Source organism: Notothenia rossii (assembly GCF_949606895.1).
Source record: "Notothenia rossii genome assembly, chromosome: 5".
Classification (NCBI taxonomy): domain Eukaryota; kingdom Metazoa; phylum Chordata; class Actinopteri; order Perciformes; family Nototheniidae; genus Notothenia; species Notothenia rossii.
The window spans coordinates 2,830,685-2,853,007 of NC_136903.1; the positions used below are offsets into that span (position 1 = coordinate 2,830,685).

General features: G+C 40.6%; 3 protein-coding genes across 4 annotated transcripts in view; 1 reads left to right on the forward strand and 2 right to left on the reverse strand.

The window, feature by feature from the left end:
- Positions 1–22,323, reverse strand: part of LOC307040153 (uncharacterized protein) — a 161,292-nt gene that overhangs the window by 97,016 nt on the left and 41,953 nt on the right. The window lies entirely within an intron of this gene.
- On the reverse strand, positions 1,354–4,434 carry LOC307040149 (Fanconi anemia core complex-associated protein 24-like). The gene is made up of 4 exons (XM_079682739.1): positions 4,213–4,434; positions 2,661–2,803; positions 2,292–2,447; positions 1,354–1,620 (listed from the first exon to the last, which is right to left on the reverse strand). The coding sequence occupies exons 1-4, from the start codon at positions 4,313–4,315 to the stop codon at positions 1,369–1,371; spliced, it is 654 nt and encodes a 217-aa protein (XP_079538865.1). The 5' UTR covers positions 4,316–4,434; the 3' UTR covers positions 1,354–1,368.
- On the forward strand, positions 14,307–17,661 carry LOC307040137 (E3 ubiquitin-protein ligase TRIM21-like). Its single transcript, XM_079682717.1, has 2 exons — positions 14,307–14,632; positions 15,593–17,661. Exon 2 carries the CDS (start codon positions 15,602–15,604, stop codon positions 17,243–17,245), a length of 1,644 nt encoding a protein of 547 aa, XP_079538843.1. The 5' UTR covers positions 14,307–14,632; positions 15,593–15,601; the 3' UTR covers positions 17,246–17,661.

A 22,323-nucleotide genomic window follows, 5' to 3' on the forward strand; every position in this document is an offset into this window, starting at 1 on the left:
TGCTCTCAATAAATAACTACAGACTGATGCTGAAGATGATAACATTAATACACGAGCACATTGAAATCTAAGTCTGATTGCTCCAACCTATGCCACATCTCCCCAGCACTCGCCTCAATACCAAAGACACAGGTTCATTCATCTTTGTTTGTAAATGTCCAAAATATCACGTCTTTTTCATAAGCACTTTTTTCCTAATATGCACTCCAACAAATGCTACACTCTGGTTTCAGACAGAGGGTGAAACGAGATGCTGCAGCACAGGCAGTATGAGAAAAATAAAGAGCTTTTTGAACATTAAAGCATGGAGACATGTAGAGACACTACATACTGATATACAGCTGAACATCAGCAGGAGAGGACTCTTTAAAGTAGAGACACTACATACTGATATACAGCTGAACATCAGCAGGAGAGGACTCTTTAAAGTAGAGACACTACATACTGATATACACCTGAACATCAGCAGGAGAGGACTCTTTAAAGTAGAGACACTACATACTGATATACACCTGAACATCAGCAGGAGAGGACTCTTTAAAGTAGAGACACTACATACTGATATACAGCTGAACATCAGCAGGAGAGGACTCTTTAAAGTAGAGACACTACATACTGATATACACCTGAACATCAGCAGGAGAGGACTCTTTAAAGTAGAGACACTACATACTGATATACACCTGAACATCAGCAGGAGAGGACTCTTTAAAGTAGAGACACTACATACTGATATACCCCTGAACATCAGCAGGAGAGGACTCTTTAAAGTAGAGACACTACACACTGATATACACCTGAACATCAGCAGGAGAGGACTCTTTAAAGTAGAGACACTACATACTGATATACACCTGAACATCAGCAGGAAAGGACTCTTTAAAGTAGAGACACTACATACTGATATACACCTGAACATCAGCAGGAGAGGACTCTTTAAAGTAGAGACACTACATACTGATATACACCTGAACATCAGCAGGAGAGGACTCTTTAAAGTAGAAACACTACATACTGATATACACCTGAACATCAGCAGGAAAGGACTCTTTAAAGTAGAGACACTACATTCTGATATACACCTGAACATGAATAACATGTCCTTACCAGCAGCAGTGGGTTTGTGGAAGAAGCTAAATTAGCAGCAAGGTAGCAGTTGTATCATATTATTTATTGTGTGATGTTACAATAAAGGAGGGTTCATGTTGAATTATATTGGGGGTTAACATGAAATAAGACCTTTTTGAACATGAAAGCCTCGACACACGTCAAAGGAAAGACACTAAATACTTATATACTCCTGAAAATGAGCTTAATTTGTCCTTACTAAGCAAAACACCAGAAGATCCAACCCCAGACTCAGAGAGCTCAGGTTCCAGCAGCAGTGGCTTTGTGGAAGAAGCTGTGGATTTGCTGAGCTGCAGCCTGACCCACGATGGGCTCCAGCTCGTGGGGGGCGGCGTTGCAGAGCTGGTGGACGCTGGAGAACTCCTGCAGCAGCGCCAGAGCTTTGACCCCGCCGACCCCGGGGACTCGCTGCACCAGAACCAGGACCTGTGGGTCCAGCAGCCGAGAGGAACTCCTCCTCCTGAAGGGGTTCTCTCGACCCTCCCCGTGGACCTGGAGACGGTCAGAGCCGGTTGGAAAATCAACAAATACATGGGAGCTTGTTGGGAAAACACTGAGTGTCCTCTTCCAACATGAGAGCAACATGCTAACAAAGGTATCCCAACTGTAGCTGTGTACATGACAGGATGTGTGATTACCTAGAAGAGCATCAGGACTGTTTGAGGCATATGATAGCTATGTGATTAACATGATGATTCAGCCTCTATGGAGAGAGACATATGACAAGCATGATCATTTCTGACGTGGAGCTAATCTGAAGTAAACATTGAATACTGCTTTCTATTCCTCCATCTTGTGACTGTGTAAGTCCCTCTCTTGGATATCAGCATGTGAAGGACACTGTTCAGGAACTAGTTGATGCTCTGTATGTGATGACTCCTTCCATTCTGGAGAGGATCACAGATACATGGATCCTGAGATTCAAGCTCAAGCCGGGGACCAGTGAGATTTCTCTAAGAGAGCTTTATGCTGTTTACACCACGATCTGAGTGTGACTCTTTAACACTAAAACAGACTTCCAGATGCAGGGTCGACACGGCTAGAATTAAAATGTGGCTATCATGTGTAAATGTGTGTTTGACTGTAAGTGTGTGTGGACCCCAGGTAGAATAGCTAGTGCTAATTGGGATCCTATGAAAAGATAAAAGGTAAATATGACTCACGATCTGACTGATGAGCTGCGAGGCCTCGGTCTGCCCGCTGACCGGCAGCAGAGTCAAACCCAGGTCCAACACAACAAACTTCTGCACGGCGGAGAAGTTCTGCTCACTGAGCCGCGTCTTCTCCACCAGCACCAGCTCCTGGAAACTGCTGCTGGTCTATACAACAAGAGGGACACATGTCACTGTAGTGTTCTTTTGTTTGAAGATCAAGAGTCAGCCCTTAATGTTCCGGCACAATATATTAATTCATTTCTATCATCATCATCATCATCATCATCATCATCATCATCATCATCATCATCATCATCATCATCATATCAGGCAGAACAACACGGAGAAAACACTTCTTTGTGTCCTCGTTAAACTCACGTTTCTGTAGCGGACCAGTTTCCTCTTGTAGCTGTTTCCTGCTATGATGTCGCACTCTGACACGTACAGGATGCAGCTTTTGTTGGGCAGGTGGAAATCTGCGACACCGAGCTCATTCTCAAACAGGATTTTCACTCCTCCACCTGCAGCAGAAGAAGAGCTTGTGTATTAGAGCTGCAGCCACAGAACAATTATCTCAATCTTAACCATTAGGAGTGAGTTTTCATACACAATGGTAGAAAATGCAGTTTTCAGTCCATCAAATACTGAGATGACCTTTTAGTTAGTGGTAGTGGTGGAATGTAACAAAGTACATTTACTCAAGTACTGCTTTTCAGTAGAAATGTAAGGTACTTGTACTTCAAATTTCCACATTATGCTACTTTATACTTTTACTTCACAAAATGTTTTGAGCAAATGTTGTTGTTTTTACTCTTGTACTTGTACTGTAGTTAATTTGCAGATTTAGGTTATAAATACAATTTGAATTCCACAAAATAATGATGGTGTATTGTTATAGGTTACCCAGCAGTAAATAAAATAATAAAAATAAACCCTATCTTTACCAGATGCAACATTAAAGTGATGAACACATGATGCATCAATAAATACAGTAAAATACAATCCTTTAATACAAAGATGAGCCATACATAATGGGTACTTTTAGTACTTAAAGTATATTTTAGTACCCCTGTACTTCAGAGCAAATTTAATTGAAGGACTTTTACTTGACGATTTCTACTTTTACTTAAGTAACATATCTGAGTACTTCTTCCACCACCGCCAAGTGGCAAGTAAAGTTAAAGGCTCAGTCAGTAGGGGCTTGGACTGGGGGCTGTAGGGTCGCCGGTTCAAATCCCCGAACAGACTTAAAGCTGCCATGGAATGTGGACTGCTACTTGGAGCGGTCCCAGTTCACCTCCAGACAACCCCCCACTCCCATTGCTCCCCGGGCGCTGTACAATAGCTGCCCAGTGCTCCTAGTATGGGTTAAATGGGTTAAATGCAGAGAACAAATGTCACTGTGTGTGCTGTGTGCTCTGCATGTGTGACAATTAAAGAGGGTTTCATCCCTCCCAATATATATATTAAAACAAATAATTAAATCTTGAATTTGCATAATGACAAACATCTAATTCAAACAATGACTTTAAGGAGGCCAAACACATTAAAAATGACTTTAATCACCAAAAAATTATAACATAGTTTCTTTTAACTAGACTTATTGAACATAATTGAATCCGGCTGTAACACCAATAACAAGCATCGCTTTATTCCCATGTAACATTTATATTTATTGTTATGGTTACATTTGTTTTAAATTGAGGACATGTGAGCGGAATAGATGAGTGGAAGTATTTGACAGATAGAATGTGAATTATCATTTTCTACACCTTGTTTTTGTCTGCATTTTATTGAAATGTACATTAAAACAGCGAATTTTTGAACGGGGTTTGGTACACGTGTGTAACGACCCAGACGTTAGCGTGATAACACGGTTGGAATTGGGCTGTTTTAATGTAATACACGGTAAATAAACTCATGTATTTACCCTTTAAGCTTTGAATAAGGGACGAATTCCTCCATTTCTCACTGGTTATAACATGTCCGTAAGGAGGGACCGCATTCAGCAGAGAAGGCGCTTTGGTCTCCATTAAATCACAACTGTTAATACAATATAATATATAGAGAAAGAGAAGGTATTGAAACTGTATCCATGGAGACGAGTTAGCTGACCGACATGTCTGTTTTGTTGCCTCCAAAACATCAAAATGTCTTCTTCGCCTGCAGTTCAGTCAGTAGTGCGGCAGACGGCTCATCATCGCCCCCTGCAGGACAACTCAGATATCTTTTTGATAATTCTGACTATTCACATTTATCTTTTAAGAAAATTCAGACTTTTCTGATTTATTTATTTTATTCTGACTTGTCTGATTATTATTTTTAATTTTAATTTTTCTGAATTATGGGGGGATTCAGATTTTTTTTCATAATCCTGACTTTTTTTTGGAGAATTTTAACTATTTAATTTGAGACTTTTTGTGAGAATTCTTACTTTTTTCCATCATTCAGATTTCTTTTTTAGAATTTTCCCTTTTTTTAGAATTTTATTTTTTTCGACAATTATGACTTTTTTCTCAGAATTCAACCTTTATTGAGAATTATTTTTTTTAAATGAGAAATCTGAATTTTTAAAATCTTAATTCATAATGTTGAGTTTGTGGGTAGGCTATACGTGTTAAACATTTGAACATTTGAACTTCAAATAAATAAATACATATTTAATATTCACCTATTCTATACTGCTAGAAAAATGAATTCATGCTGGTTTATGCTTATTTTTAGGCAAACTCTCAACTTGGTAAAATATTAACAAATAGCCCAGGCAAATAATAAGAATAAGGGTTTCTAATCTCCTTAAATACTTTTGTTTATTCAGAGGTTACAAAACCGTCGAAATTTTAATATGAAATGTTTTAGGAAGAATAATATGTTTAAGTGAGAAATGAATTTAACTTCTGTTAGACAGCTATCATACTGAATACATATTTACTGTGAATGTATGCAGCAATGTATGACATATAGCTGACTAACAGAAGTTAAATACATTTCTGACTTATTCTGACAATGTACTTAACCCCAAATAAAAGAACCCAATAAAAAGAGTTGTTAAATAATCGTGAAGTCACGTTGTAATAACAATAAGTCATCTCTCTCGAGTTTTCTTTTTGTGTTTTGCCAAAAGCCACTGTGTCAAGTGTCCTACTTGGGTTGCCGTATGTAGTTGTCAAATATGGCAGACCATCTCGCACATTCGCACTGCAGATAGGGCAGGGCGGCATATCGGACATATCGGGCATATCGGGTAGTGACCACACCTGCAGAAGCTCGGAAACAGGTACGTTTTACCGGTTAAATAAGATGGAACTCAAACGAACGTGGAACATGTAAAACAAGTAAAACAAAACCTGTTTAAATCAACACTTGTCGAATTTGCCTTCAATTGGGAGAACTTTTTTTAAATTGTTTTAGTTATCGGTGAACTAATGCTAGCTCAAGTTAGCTCACGTTAGCTAAAGTAAGCACGTGTTATCCGACATGTGCTTCTCGCTCTTGGGTGCAAAATGTCGACCTTAGATATTCATTCTTATTTTGACGTTTAGTAAACACGTTGCCAGCTTAGTGAACCCGGAAATGTCGAGTACCCTAAAAGTTTAATGATAGAAATGTGTAGTAGGATCCCCAGCACATAGAAACGGCCGGATGCTAACCGGCATGTTGGGCAATTAGCACAATTAGCATAAGTTGCATGAATTAGCATATAGCCCAACATAGTAACAAATTATAACAGGGTGTCCGCGGGGTCTTAAAAAGTATTAAAAGTTGATAAATCAATTTAGCGAAAATTAAGGCTATTAAAAAGTATTAAACGGCATTTTCCAAGGTATTAAGAAGGTCCACAGCAACGACAACATGAAACACCCTTTAATTTACTGAAACGACATGTCGGGAAACCCCACAAGGCGGCCCCATGCATAGCGCGCCGTAAAATGCTGCTTATTATTTTAAGTTTCGTTGCCTTGCTCTGCTCTGTGTGTGTGTGGGGGGGGAACTAAACGACTACGGTAACGGGTCCCAAGGTGGGTAGACCGGCAATCGCAACGCTCTGGGGGTCCAACGGCTCCGTGTGTGCCCTATATGATCATTTTCTGATAACGATGAAAGAGCCCGCCTCCCTCTCCCCACGTCTCCTGCTGCTGCTGGGCTGTCAGAAGAGGGGGAGGAAAAGAGAGGCAGTCACCGTTTATTAAATATTATTATATTATTATACAGAGAACAGAGTCGTTATCAATTTGTTTTAAAGCTCAATAAATAACAAAGAAGACCTCTGACCGGCACTTTTCTAATTTTGTACGGAAGATTTCAACTTTAACGGACATGTTGACCGGCGGAATTCTTTTTTTACGGAAACTACCGCACGGCCCCCTCGTTCCTTGGAAGAGGCGGAGAGGTGCAGGGCCGTGGGAAGTAGGGGTGCTGAGGGTGCTGCAGCACCCCCTGATGGAGGACAGGGGATCTGCATTTCCACAAGATATAATACAAAAAAAACGAATTTTCAGCCTTGATGTAACAACATTCATAATTAAGTAAAGATAACACCCTTTTCACCCCGGTTACATTTTCCATTGCCCTGTACGATGGGCGCTGTAAGTGATGAAAGTGGGGGATGTTGGCTTAGCAGGCGCCCGCAGCTCACAGCCAGCGTGAGAGAGATAGAGAGAGGGGATACCGCGGTACCGGCGGGGATTGTTGTTAGCTTCTGCAGCGCTAACGGATATAAGAAGCTGTTTTTACAATAATGTGGAGGGAGAGTCCTCTCCTGTCAGACTGAGAGGCTCAGTGAGGTAAAGGACTATGAGGGGTTAGATAGTTCACTTTAGTCTTAGTTATCTCAGTGAGTCTCAAACGTTTTGATCGCAATCTATGTAAACAAATATTTCCAAGGCACACCTTTATAATTATTAGGATAAATAAAAACAGGTTTGAAATCATCCCAATGTATACTATAGGACAGAAAACCAAAAATATTGTTTAAAACTGGAGAGATTTTGAAATATACATAAATAAATAAATGTTAACTGGTAAAATAAGATATGAATGAACAACACAAATAAAATAAGTTACATGTATTTGTTATTGGCTATGGTAGGTTATTGGAAATGTTCATATACTTATTTGATTAATAAAATGCAAACCGATCTTTTTCATATGGGTGTTTAGAGTTTTACCCCCTAGATCAGTCTCTAATTGGGGGCTGAAAGTGCACCAAATTTAAGCATTTTACTTAAAAATGTTAAAAAAAATCTTCCCCCCGGACCCCCCTAAAGGATGTGAAGTCCACCCCCCCAATTAAAATATGTTATAATATATAATAAATTTGAAGCCTTGTTATAGGAGCTGTCCACCATGTCAATATGTTTCTCTTTTCATAGTGTATTGGTCTTTTGTAGAGTTTTTTCATTGCCAGCTAAAATCTTGCCTATAGGGCAGCACATTGGTCAGAACCAGCCCTGGTGTCATCCCCACAGCACCCCCCATTTGAAACATGTTCCCACGGCTATGGAGAGGTGGGTGTTTTTCATCTGCTGGTGGACTACCTGAGAGATACAGCAGGAGAACAGCCGTCCACCGCGGAGAATAAACAGAAGGGCAACCATGACAACCATGCTCCGTGGTCTTCTTCGCTGCTTTTGGTGTATTTCGGGCGGCAGCAGCGCCACTTACAGGCCTGACATATGTACTACATCGTTTCCAGCATTTCCAGCGGTCGAGTGTGAACGGACACGTTAATGAATCGAATGCGTGTGAACGGAAGACTTTTTTGCGCTTGCGTATGCGTTTTACCGTATGCGTCCTTGTGGGGCCGGGGTCTAAGCCAAACTATATCCGGTCACAGAGATCTGCTATTTTAAAGTAAAGTCAACACATATAGACCCTAAATATAGTCTATATTAAGAATGAGAAAAGTCTTAACATATATATCCTTTTTTGTAAACATATGACAAATGTGTGAGGGTGATGACGTCAGAGCATCGTCTTATGTGCCAGGGCTTAGCCCCGGACAGCCCCAGCCCAATTTAACCCCTGGGTATTTGTGAGGGAGCTCCTATATGGCATTACCCCGCTGAAGCTCACCAAAGTTTAACATATTTCAAAGTTTTGTCAATTGTCTTGTTTATTGGTCAAATACTGGTTTCTAATGGTTTCTGAGGAGTTTTACTGGAATGAAAGAGCACAGAGTACAGAAGCAACAAAGCAGCATACTGCATTAAACCTGACCTTCACAGAGAGGTTGAAGTTCATGGGGAGAGGAGGCTTCAGTCTGTCTGCACTCGGTTTAGTTTTGCTATCTTACAATCAATATAGTCAATGTGAGGTAAAGTGTGTTGCCAATGTAACCGGTTAGAACTCAAAGTTGCGATGAGGTCTTAAAATGTATGGAAAGGGTCTTAAAAAAGGTCTTAAAAGGTATTAAATTTGACCTCAGGATTTCTGCATATACCCTGTAGTACAGCAGCTCCCGCAACAATATCGGGGGACCTCCGGGCGATGTTTGGAGCGACGTCAACCCTAAAAGGTGCTGTGGACGCTAAATACCGTAGCAAAACACCAACCATACAACAGCAACGATGGCATAGGAGAGCTTTTTAAAATCATGTTCCTGGATTCGGATATTGCGAAATCGTTCACAAGCAGTGATGACAAAACGACACATCACCAAATTTGGTTTGGCGCCGCACATCAAGAGAGACCTCGTCTCTCAAATAAACAACGGTCCGTTCGTTCTGATGTTCGATGAAAGTTTGAACCAAACCACCAAAAACAAGCAGCTGGACCTGCACGTACGTTTCTGGGAGGAGGAGCAAGTTCATTCGCGGTACCTGGGTTCCCAGTTTATGGGACATGCAAAAGCGAAGGACTTGCTGGAACAGGTCAAAGTAAGTCATCATTTGACAATTAAATGTTTATATACATGTAGTAAGTATTAGACTCACATTCGTAGATATCTTTCATTAGCAATGCTGGGTGATCTGTTATGTTGCAAACAGTTGCATATTAGGACGGATACAGGAAATATTCCTGCCCACAGCAATCTCTATAACAACTCTATGCAATAAATCTCTATAACAACTCTATGCAATAACTCTCTAGAACAACTCTATGCAATAACTCTCTATAACAACTCTATGCAATAAATCTCTATAACAACTCTATGCAATAACTCTCTAGAACAACTCTATGCAATAACTCTCTATAACAACTCTATGCAATAACTCTCTATAACAACTCTATGCAATAACTCTCTAGAACAACTCTATGCAATAACTCTCTAGAACAACTCTATGCAATAACTCTCTATAACAACTCTATGCAATAACTCTCTATAACAACTCTATGCAATAACTCTCTATAACAACTCTATGCAATAACTCTCTATAACAACTCTATGCAATAACTCTCTATAACCACTCTATGCAATAACTCTCTATAACAACTCTATGCAATAACTCTCTATAACAAACCACCTCTGGCTGGCAGAGAAGTCTGCTCCAAAGTTTCTCTTGGAATAAAACTACATTTATATTTTCAGTTTCATATTCCTGCCAATGCCATGTCTTTTATGCTGCAACACAAACATTTCCCAAATCGGGATTCTTTTTTTTTAAGATAAAGTACTATCTTGTATTATATTGAACACCAACAATGTAAGTTAGCCTACTATTCCCATTGCTTATCAACACAATACTAGATACAATAGCATACATAACAATAAACTCGCACAACTTAATTCAAACAAGTGTAAAGGTTCAAGTTTATTTGTATAGCCTAACATACTGAGATATATGATTCAGTGGTTCAGTTTTATTTCTCAGGAGTGTGTAGACCAACTTGAACTGAGGAGCCTGGTGTCCATCTCAATGGAAACTGAAAGTTATTCAAACTTCTCCATCGAGAGCATGCGGAACAGTATGGTGGTGCTTAGCTTGTTGTCGTGGGGAGCTGTGGACTCCACACAATGCTTTCAAACGTGGCTTCACCGTGTGGCAGCTGGACAAGCTGCTGAGGGAAATGTCGTTCTGTGGTCACCGCTGGGTTGAAAATCTGCCTGTGGTGGAGAGGGCTCTTGCGGTCTGGCCATCTCTGCTCCAGCACATGGATGCAGTGAGAACCAAGAAACTCCCAAACCCTGGAACAGCATCCTTCGGCACCATCGCAGCAGCCCTGAAGGACCCGCTCATCTTGGACAAACTGCAGTACTACATGGCTCTTGCCAGGACCTTCAATCCCTTTTTGAAGAAGTACCAAACAGATGAGCCAGTGATGTCATTCCTCGGCAAAGACTTAGGCTAAGTTGATCAAGTTAATGATTTATACGTTTCTTAAATGAGCTATGTAGATGTCCTAGAGAAACACTAGTCACTGTATGGTAAATGTGGATTCAGGGGACTTGCATTTATTGTTTTGTTTCTGTTGACAGTCTACTAAGACGCTTTACTAAGAGAGAGCTCCTTCAGGACATCACAACACTGCAGCTGACCAGACTAGATGTTGCAGACAAGAACAACTGGCTCCATCCACAGGACATTGACATCGGCTTAGGTGATGAGTCAATCCTCAAGGTAGTGCGATAATATGAGAAGATCATTTTTCAAATTATGGTCAGGATCAGTGGCGTTTTTATATGTACAAAAGTGGTGGGGCACAACACACTTGGGTGTATATATAAGCTTCTGCAGTGAGGCTCATGGCTGGTGAGGCTCTGACTCTTCAGGTTTACAAATATTATATTTTGACCCAAATCAAAATATAACATTATTTTCAAAAGCTTTTTTTAGTCTGATGCTTCGATTAATTTTAAACAGACAGTTCAACAAAAGGATACCCAACAAATGTAATTTTATCATTTAAATATTGAATTGTTCTTTCTTAGTAAGATCCCATTTTCAATAAAATTGCGGTCTTACCTTGACTTGAAGATGAAGTCCATTTGGCTATCCTTCTGGACAAACATCTATTACTTTTTTGTAAAAGTCCTCCTTATCTTCTTGTAGTTTCAAAAGTCTATCATAAATCTAGTCGATAGATTTATGATTCCAAAATTATAAAAGTAGGGTAGACATGTGGATATTATCCGGCTGAACAAAACCTGCATTTATCTAACAGGTACGTCTCCCACAGATCTTTTTGGAGCTATTTTCTAAAATCCTATGGAGAAATCTCATTGCTTTTTTGTGGAGTGAACCCATGCGCAGCTTACTTCCTGGTTTTAGGACGCGTCTCTCTCCTCCTCTTCACACACCACATTTTTCGCAGCACACGTACTTACAGCCAATGAGAGGGAGGGCAGGATCGGGTTTTGTCCCACATGGCTCTAAACAGCTCAATAGGCACACACTGTAGACACTAATTAGAAGAACACAGACTAAAACAGCAATGTACAGACGAATCAGATGATTAAACAAGATCTTAAAATATATTTTATATATATATATTTTTTCTAATCATTATTTGTAATACTTTCTGCTGACACTAGGTGGGGCTGTGTCCCACTTGCCCCTAATGACCAGTCGCCACTGGTCAGGATGCAAGCAGCAAGTGTAATTTAGTTCTATGTACTATTTACAGCTTATTATTGGCTTATTATCACCCCCCTCTCCAGAGCACCAAAGGTGTAGAGCTCACGGTCCTTGAGTTTAGGAGGGACTGCATGCAGGGATCATCAAATATCGTCAGAAAAGTGCAGGAGAAGAGCCCTCTCAAATATCCAACAGTTAGGCCGATGGCATGTCTGGACCCCTCTGTCCTGTACAGAGACCCAGACAGATGCAAGAGACGGATCAAATGTCTTGTTCAGAGGTTTCTGCAGGACAAACAGCTGACAGGAGGAGTTTCTGCTGGGAGGAAAAGTTCTGGAATAAGTTGACAAATTGTACACTATTGTAACCAGATGCAGTTTCAGTTTTGTTCACCATTATAACCAGAATAGGTCTGATTGTTGATATAATGATTTATCAATATATTATTCTCCACTTTTCTCTTTCATCAGCTTTGTTATAGGTGATGTCATTCTTCAACAGTTTGAGGCCTTCCTGTCCCTTGAGAGCAGAAGTGAGGAGTTTCTCCCTCCAGCCCATGCAAAAGAGGCTGGACATCTTCTTGCGTGATTTCCTCGGCAACACCTATCCTGAGCTCTGGGCTTTTTGCCAAAAGCTGCTCATCTTGCCCCATGGTCAGCCTCTGTGGAGAGGGGCTTTTCTGTGAAAAAGGAAGTGGAGACCTACAATATGCAGCAGGACACTTTTGTTGCGCAGACTACTCTACACGGAGGTGTTACGCAGGTCCCACTCACCAGGCAGCTCCTGAATACTGTGTCATCAGCCAGGTCCAGGTACCGTATCCACCTCGATCAAGAGAGAAGGAAGAAGGAGTCGGAAGAGAAAGGCTGAAGAGGACCACCTGGAGGAACTCAAACGGAGAAAGAAAAGCATCCTAGAGGTGTCTGAAGGTCTGGCCAGAGATGCAGACAGGTTTGCAGAAGAGGCTGAGGGCAAGGCTGGCAGCAAGATGGCTATGCTCATCTCCAAGTCAAACCTTCTGAGGAGGGGCTTCAAGGAGAAGTTGACTGAGCTTGAGATCATCGAAAAAGAGATTGTAGCCAAGGGAGCAGAGCTCAGAAAATAGCTCATGACACACACACACACACACACACACACACACACACACACACACACACACACACACACACACACACACACACACACACACACACACACACACACACACACACACACACACAGACACAAACATACAGAGACACACACACACACACACACACACACACACACACACACACACACACACACACACATACTCAGACAGACACACAGACACAAACATACAGAGACACACTTTCACGGTTAGGGAGTTCTTTTTTGTTATGCTTTATGTTATGTTCAGACATCGTTCTTATGTTGAACATGATTAAATGTACTTTGTAAGTAATTATGGGACGTGCTTCTTCTTTCGTAGCAATCTTCCTTCATACTTTCTTGACGTGAAATAGGTCTTAAATTCTATTCAAAGTGGTCTTAAAAAGTCTTACATTTGAGTTGGTGAAACCTGCAGGAACCCTGGTGTGTGTGTCCTACAAAACACAACTCTCTGCGCGCAGATACTGTGAGAGTCACGGATTACATTTATTTTATTTTGTCTCTGTGAACTTCGTACTTAACAGTTTTGAACAAAACATATCCTGGTGTACCAATCTTTGTGCATGTGACAATTCTTGCACGTTCAATGGTTAAATGCAAATGTATTTTTCCATTATTGTTTTGTTTAATCTATAGAACACCAGACTTCTTTCACTTGTAAGGACGTCCTGCCATTTGCTACTGGTGCCGATTCAGTGCCCCCCCCCCCCCCCCTTGGATTTCCACAACAACCCGAGATCCAATTCTATGAGCTGGAGACCGGGCTCTGTCGTTACCCATACACCTCAACCTGTTTGCTAACACTGTTCCTGCCACGAGGGATCTCAACAGAGGAAGAGATGTGGAATCTGATGATCAATTCTGTTTTCGGTTCTTTGGGCTTTTGGAAATTGTAGTTTTGTAAAGAGCTTATAATACATAACACCATTACTATTTAACGTGTGGTTTGTCATTCATTGACACAATTTACAATAATTTGGTTTTATTAGCAAGGTTAAAAACATGGCGGACTTCACAATATAACTTTATGTTAAAGACATGGGTGATGTGGTTCACTTCAAGTTCTATAGCAAAGTACTTGAAAGCTACAATTCGAGGAAGTTGAACATCAAAAAAATATAACTGAACAGAATCAACATCAGTTAATCTGACACAGAGCTGTAGTTCGTTTACATCTAAGTCCAAAACCCCCAAAACTAGAGGTGAATACAAATTAATCTGGTTCCAATATAAACTCAGACTGACCTGAATGTGAGTCAACAATCACGTGTCAGTTCCCTCCAATAAAAACCCTTATCAAACAGTCTGTTCAGGGAGGAGGATGTGTTTCACCAGCTGCTCTTAAACAGGGACCATAACACACAGCCTGTAAAACTGTTGTGAAATAAAGCGGAATGAGAAATGCATTGATAAAATATTCCTACTTATGCTCAATACACTGTTTGAAAGCCTCTTGGATCAGTTGTAAAATGCATCATCACAAAGTTAAATAACAAGTCTCAACAGTTCTTCCTCCACTTCCTCTTGGAAAACAGCCACTGAGACGTGGGACCACACGGGAAGAGAAGAGTTTCAATTTCCCAGAAATGAAAGCTGAAGTTTGTCGGAGCGACAGCAGAGCAGCAGTGTCTCTGTTTCTCTGAAGAAACACTCGACTCAGTAGCTCTTTTCAACTCAGCAGGATCTCTGCAAACTCTGGTGAGTGCACTACAGACACATCACTTAATATTTAGTCACAGTTAGATTAAAATCAGAATCTGACTATTACATCCATTTGACCAGATAAAGAATATTATACGATATAAATGTGTCGGTTAAGATATTAGCAACATCCAAAAATACAATGTAAACTCTGGGTAAGGAAGGTTAGACAGAATACAGCCAAAGCTAGCATTAGCTTAAACTTATTTTCATATTTCCTGTATTTGAAAACATCTTTATAAATGACTGTATTAAACAAAGTAGTATCTAAATATTAGATTTGTTCTGGACTCTCCAAAGCAAGGTATCTGGTGTTATGTTACACGTTTTTGGAATTACTTATAAAAAGCATGACATTTACACATTTCTTCTTATATGATTGTGACACACTGTGGTGAGCAGCCTTGAGCTTTGAACCCTTCTTTCTCAGCCGCACTGTTTCTGTAATAACTGCTCTCGGCCTTTATACAGCTGATAACTTTACTGTAAACTATTAACTTCAGTGATGCTCAGCAAGGAGGATTCACTCCTCTGTTCAACAATAGCAAAATCCCCCAAAATGAATAGAGCTTGCACATTGTGTTTTTTAGAGTTTAAACTAAATGCTGCTATGATTTTCCAGATTTGATTTATAATATTAACAAGTGACTTTTTTGAAAAACAATGTTTTTGGTTGTTTGTTCTACGTCTACAACATCTGAACTGCACGTTTGAGCCATCTTTAACCCCCTGGTAGATAGAGCTGATTCATGCTAATAACATAACTTGTGCTAATTGTGCAAATTGCCCGAAAAGTTAGCATCCTGCAGTCTCTATGTGCTGGGGAACTTTACTATACATTTCTAACATTAGACGTTGGGCTTGTTAACATTTTCACGTTCGTAATAGGACTCAAATAGACATGGCAAATAAACAATATGTCATTAAGTTGTGTTTCTTCACACGTTTTGTCCTCAGAGTGTAGACATGTCTGCTGCCAGCTGTCTGCTGACTGAAGATCAGTTTCTGTACTCCATCTGTCTGGATGTGTTCACTGATCCAGTCGGCACACCATGTGGACACAACTTCTGTAAAGCCTGCATCTCTCAACACTGGGGTAGAAATGTCCCTTATCAGTGTCCTTACTGTAAAGAGGTGTTCAACATAAAGCCTGAGCTGCATGTCAACACTTTAATCTCTGAGATGGCTGCTCAGTTCAGACAGTCAGCTCAACAGAAAGCCAGCAGCAGCAGCTCAGAGCAACACATTGTCAAACCAGCAGAAGTTCCCTGTGACGCCTGCACTGGAACCAGACTGAAGGCCCTGAAGTCCTGCCTGGTGTGTCTGGAGTCCTACTGTGAGACTCACCTGGAGCCTCACCTGACAAGAGCAGGCCTGAAGAAACATCAGCTGATCGACCCTGAGGAGAACCTGGAAAGCAGGATGTGTGTGAAGCACGATAAACTGCTGGAGCTGTTCTGTAAGACCGACCAGGTGTGTGTCTGCATCCACTGCACCTATTCAGAGCACAAGACACATGATGTAGTTCCTCTGAAAGAAGGATATGAAGGAAAGAAGGCTGAGCTGGGGAAGACAGAGGCTGAAATCCAGCAGATGATCCAGAAGAGACGACTGAAGATTCAGGAGATGAACCGCTCAGTGGAGCTCAGTAAGGAACGAGCAGACAGAGAGATAGCAGATGGTGTTCAGGTCTTCACCGCTCTGAAGGAGTCTGTTGAGAGAAGCCAGGCCGAGCTCATGGACACCATCAAAGAGAAGCAGAGAGAGACAGAGGAACAGGCTGAAGGCTTCATCAAAGAGCTGGAACAGGAAGTCTCTAAGCTGAAGAAGAGAAGCTCTGAGGTGGAGCAGCTCTCACGCTCTGAAGACCAGCTCCACCTCCTCCAAAGCTTCACGTCCCTGAACGCTGCTCCACCCACCAAGAACTGGACAGAAGTCAGGGTCCGTCCACCTTCATATGAGGGGACTGTGAGGAGAGCTGTGACTCAGCTGGAGGAGACGCTCAGGAAACAGATGAAGAAGCTGCTTGAGGTGGAGTTGAAGAGGGTCCAGCAGTCTGAGGTGGAGGTGACTCTTGATCCTGATACAGCACATCCTGCACTCATCCTGTCTGATGATGGAAAACAAGTTAAACATGGTGATGTGAAGAAGAATCTCCCAGACAATCCAGAGAGATTTGATTCTTGTGCTTGTGTCTTAGCAAAGCAGAGTTTCTCTTCAGGAAGATTTTATTGCGAGGTTCAGGTTAAAGGAAAGACTAAGTGGGATCTAGGAGTGGCCAGAGAGTCGATCAACAGGAAGGGAAAGATCAAAGCGTCTCCTCAGAAAGGTTACTGGACGATAGTGTTGAGGAATGAAAATGAGTACAAAGCTCTTGCTGGTCCTTCAGTCGGTCTCTCTCTGAAGTCTCAGCCTCAGAAGGTGGGGATGTTTGTGGATTATGAGGAGGGTCTTGTCTCCTTTTATGATGTTGATGCTGCAGCTCTGATCTACTCCTTCACTGGCTGCTGCTTCAAAGAGAAACTCTACCCATACTTTAGTCCTTATAACAACAATGGTGGTAAAAACTCTGCCCCTCTGATCATCTCTCCTGTCAAACACACTGAGTAGAACAACCCTTTGATTTGAAATCAGGTTCAATATCATTTAATGTTAGAAATAAATGTGTTTTATGGGATGGGCGTTGTTTATACTTTATTATCAGATTGTGATCAATGCATTTTTTTCTTTAAATGTTTTCGTTGCTACTAAAACAGCAAACCAATTTGACTACAGATATTGAAACGATCTGATGAATTCTAAAAACTCTATAACCTGCCTTTGAAATCATCTAGAGAGCAACACATTCAAAATGAGAAGCTTTTGTACTTTCCATGTCTTGATGCTAAATCTATCACTTGTATTGTGTAATCATAGATTATATAGGAAATGTTGCATATTGGCTCACACAACTGAAGACCATTTTATGAATAAGTCTCAAAAATAATAATTATCTCTTTTCTTTGGAATAAACAAAGTCAAATTAATGTCTGATGATTTTTGTTTTGTTTTTGCTTGTTGTGTAAAAAAAAGAGAAAAAAACAGCTGATTTTATTAAAACGGCACCAAATAATATGAAGAAGAACACCATGAGCTGTTCTCAGGTGAGCTGAACATACCTCTTCACAGGTGAGATAGTGTAGTAGGAAGTAGAGATGTCCCGATCCGATCACGTGATCGGGGATCGGAGCCGATCACGTGATTTTCAAAAGATCGGAATCGGGAGAAAAAAAATCGGGGATCGGGATTTTTTTTATTTTGTATTCAATGTTACAAAACAAAAATGACCATTTTCAAGTCTTAAAGTCATCCTGAGGCCTTAGTTTTGGTTTCAAATTACACAACATCATGTATGTGTTGCTTCTTTGGGGCTTGTTTTCATAGACCTGCTTATTTCTCTCAAATCTGGCAACAGAGTGGGCGCAGTGTCTAATTGTAGCAGTAAGCTAACGAGTACTGATAAGCTTTATTTTGTTTTGATCCAATGCTGCACAACTGAACTGATCCAATGCTGCTGTGAAAGAAAGAAGCTATATCCATGTTGGATAGAATATCCAATTTAAATAAAAAAATAACCTTAAGGGACAACTTGAAGGCCTTTTTTCTTTTTTTTCTCTTAATGCATTGCATAAAGATCGGATCGGGAAAAATCGGTATCGGCAAATTGCAAAATCAAATGATCGGAATCGGATCGGGAGCAAAAAAAGGTGATCGGGACATCCCTAGTAGGAAGTGTGCCATAATGTTGTCTATAAGGTTTTGGGGTGTGTGAACAGCTGATTTGAACACTGTGCTACATCATGAGGGACATCTGAGGACGACCTTTAGAGGAGTTCATTACAAACTGTGGTCATATGAATACATGCTCTCAATAAATAACTACAGACTGATGCTGAAGATGATAACATTAATACACGAGCACATTGAAATCTAAGTCTGATTGCTCCCACCTATGCCACATTTCCCCAGCACTCGCCTCAATACCAAAGACACAGGTTCATTCATCTTTATTTGTAAATGTAAAAAAATATCACGTATTTTTCATAAGCACTTTTTTCCTAACATGCACTCCAACAAATGCTACACTCTGGTTTCAGACAGAGGGTGAAACCAGATGCTGCAGCACAGGCAGTATTAGAAAAATAAAGAACTTTTTGAACATTAAAGCACGGAGACATGTAGAGACACTACATACTGATATACACCTGAACATCAGCAGGAGAGGACTCTTTAAAGTAGAGACACTACATACTGATATACACCTGAACATCAGCAGGAGAGGACTCTTTAAAGTAAAGACACTACATACTGATATACACCTGAACATCAGCAGGAGAGGACTCTTTAAAGTAGAGACACTACATACTGATATACACCTGAACGTCAGCAGGAGAGGACTCTTTAAAGTAGAGACACTACATACTGATATACACCTAAACGTCAGCAGGAGAGGACTCTTTAAAGTAGTGACACTATATACTGATATACACCTGAACATCAGCAGGGGAGGACTCTTTAAAGTAGAGACACTATATACTGATATACACCTGAACATCAGCAGGGGAGGACTCTTTAAAGTAGAGACACTACATACTGATATACACCTGGGGCCGTATTCACAAAGGATCTTAGGGCTAAAAGTAGCTCCTAACTGGCGAATTTAGGAGAAACTCCTAAACATAATGGGCGTGTCAGTCTTAAATTTAGGACTCCTAATTGTATTCACTAAGAGCAATTCACAAAGTATTTTAGGCCTAAAAGTAGCACCTAAGTTTAGGAGAGCTTAAAAGTCCTCGAGAGGACTCCTAACTCAGTAAGACCTATTCACAAAGAATCTGAAAATGGCTGCTAGACGAAATGTTTTGGAGACAATGGAAGACTGTGAATTGATCAAGAGATATAGGCTAAATCGTGAGGGTATCAAACTTGTTGTGGAATTAGTGCGGGATGTAATAACATCCCCGACTAACAGGAATAACCCGATTAGTCCGGAAATAAAATGTTTGGCAACACTACGATATTTAGCAACAGGGAAAATGCAACTTTGCAATGGCGACGATTTAGGAATATCGCAACCATCAGTCAGCCGTGCCATAAACCAAACCATCAACGCGCTCTCTAGACCACATATCATCCAACAGTTTATCCGGTTTCCTTTGGACAATCAACAACTACACAGGATCAAAGACAACTTCATGGCAATTGCAGGTATGCCCGGTGCGGTCGGTGCTATCGACGGGACGCACATAAAAATAATTGCGCCATCAAAAGATGAGGACGTGTTCGTCAATAGAAAGAAAGTACATTCCATCAACACGCAGATTGTTTTCATTCATCATGATAGGGGGACTTGAATGGTGGTATGGGCTGTTATTGAAAGTGTTTAAGTGCTGGAATTATGCTCATTGGATAATAGTTTGCAGGGTGCTTTTAATTGCCTCCTTGATTTAATGCAATTTAAGTATTTGTATTGTTTGCTCTCTCTCTTTAACGTGCATATACAACGTCATTATCGTGGTCTGCACAAACTTGTCATCATGCGTGTATTCTGCTAACTGCACTGTCCATAACTATTTGATAGGAATACATTTCTAGCCTCGGCTATTTCCTTGTTTTTCTGTGATTTAGTGGGCTCGTTTGTGGGATGTTGCGGATGAGTTTCACCGAGACCGCCTGCTCTGAACAACCAATCACCGTACTGACCGCTTCTAAACTCATGCACGAGAATCGACGTCATCCATAGCAATGGCGCGTCACTCTTAGTTCACTCTTAGTGATTTATCCTTAGTATGAGTAGGTCTCAGCGGCTTTGTGAATAACTTTCAAGAAAAAACTCCTACGTAAAATGTTTTAGCGCGAGTTAGGAGCACTCCTAGCGGTAAGATAAAATGCTTTGTGAATACGGCCCCAGGTGCAGACACTGTAGAGACAAAGAGTTATTGAGAACAGGAGATCGCCCTGGCCTTGAACAGTGTGTGAGCTCCACGCCTACGCATAACTGGGAACTAGTATAATAGAAGATTCCCAATATCTATTGAAGAAGCTTTAGCAAAAAAAATTACGTAGGATAGCGTGACTAGAGTAGGGAGGGAACCTTTACCGGCATGCTGATTGGAGTTTGTGATGGCAAGAGACTTTGTCTAAGTCTGTGCACCAACAAGGGAGGCCAAAGTCTAAACCATGGTCCTCCCCTTCTAGTCTCAACCAATCATAAATGTACGGGCAGTGCCCTGAATAATAAAATGTATGTGCGCACGAGGTTCAAGGCTTTTTGTATAGTAGTTACAGATTACAGCTTTGCTGCCTGTGATTTCTATGACCTGACGGAGTCCTTGGCCAAGTGAAATATATATATTTTGCTCTCTTTTAATAAATAGTTTAACTTAGAAGTTGTTTGTCTTTCCTGGAATAAAAGAACACGACACTTGGAGAATCAACAATATCTGATCATAAAACATTACGCTGCAGTTTGTTTAAGAAACGAGGGAAATGAAAACATTACATCTCAGCTGTCTGTTGTGTGATGTTAATTTTATTTTTTTAAAGTCGACAGAGCAAATAAAAGAAAGAATAAACGTTATGTCTTTTTTACAAATGTTTTAACTGAAGTACAGTTTTCACTAGTTCTCAACTTAAGTAAAGTAGCTTAAAAATATATACTTGACTATTTCCATTTGTATATTTCTACCTCACTACATTTGTCTGAAAGCTTTGGTTCTTTTCAGGCTTTATAACCCATTGCAAAACCTCTTGGATCAGCTGATCATAGATATTCAATCAATCTTTATTTATATAGCCCAATATCGCAAATGTTACATTTGTCTCAGTGGACTTCACAGTTTGTACAGAATATCAGTATGACAATATGACACCCTCTGTCCTTAGAGCCTCACATCGTACAAGGAAACACTTCCAGAGAAAACCCACAGTTTAAAGGGGAGCATGGGAGAAACCTCAGGGAGAGCAACAGAGGAGGGATCCCTCTCCCAGGACGGACAGACGTGCAATAGATGCTCTTCTGCCCTCACCACGCATGCAGATGCATGGCTATGCAGGGAGCTAAACACTCTCCCAAAAATGACCGAGACAGGAGCTGACGTTTGGGAGCGGTGTGAAACTGAAATGATACAAACAAAGACATGTATAAATATCTAACAACAAAATACGATGAACTTTTCCCCAAAAATAAACCAAATGCACTCCAACATCCAATAAGGGAAAATTACTACTCATGTAGCAATTACATACATGGTTTAACTACATATGCTCAATTTAGATAAATGTTACATGAGATGCAAAAATATAAGTAGCAAATTATGCAAAATGTTTCCCTAAATAAATGTACTCACAGATTATGCCTTCTCAAGGGTGAAAATAACCAGATGGAGACCGATAGAGTCAGGAACCTGCTCCCCATGCGGCTCTCAAACCAAATGGCAGAACGGAAGCCTAACAGACGTTTTACTAGGAAGGTACTTGCCTGTCCCTAGAGGCCACTAAGGATATTGCAGTCAAGGAGATAGATGTCAGTCATTAGAATGACAGAACAGATGCCGTGTGTAAATTGAAAAGATAATACATTTGCAACATAGGTAGTCCAAATGTTTGGAAATGCATGTGTGTATAATAGGAAGATGAATCCACGAGGA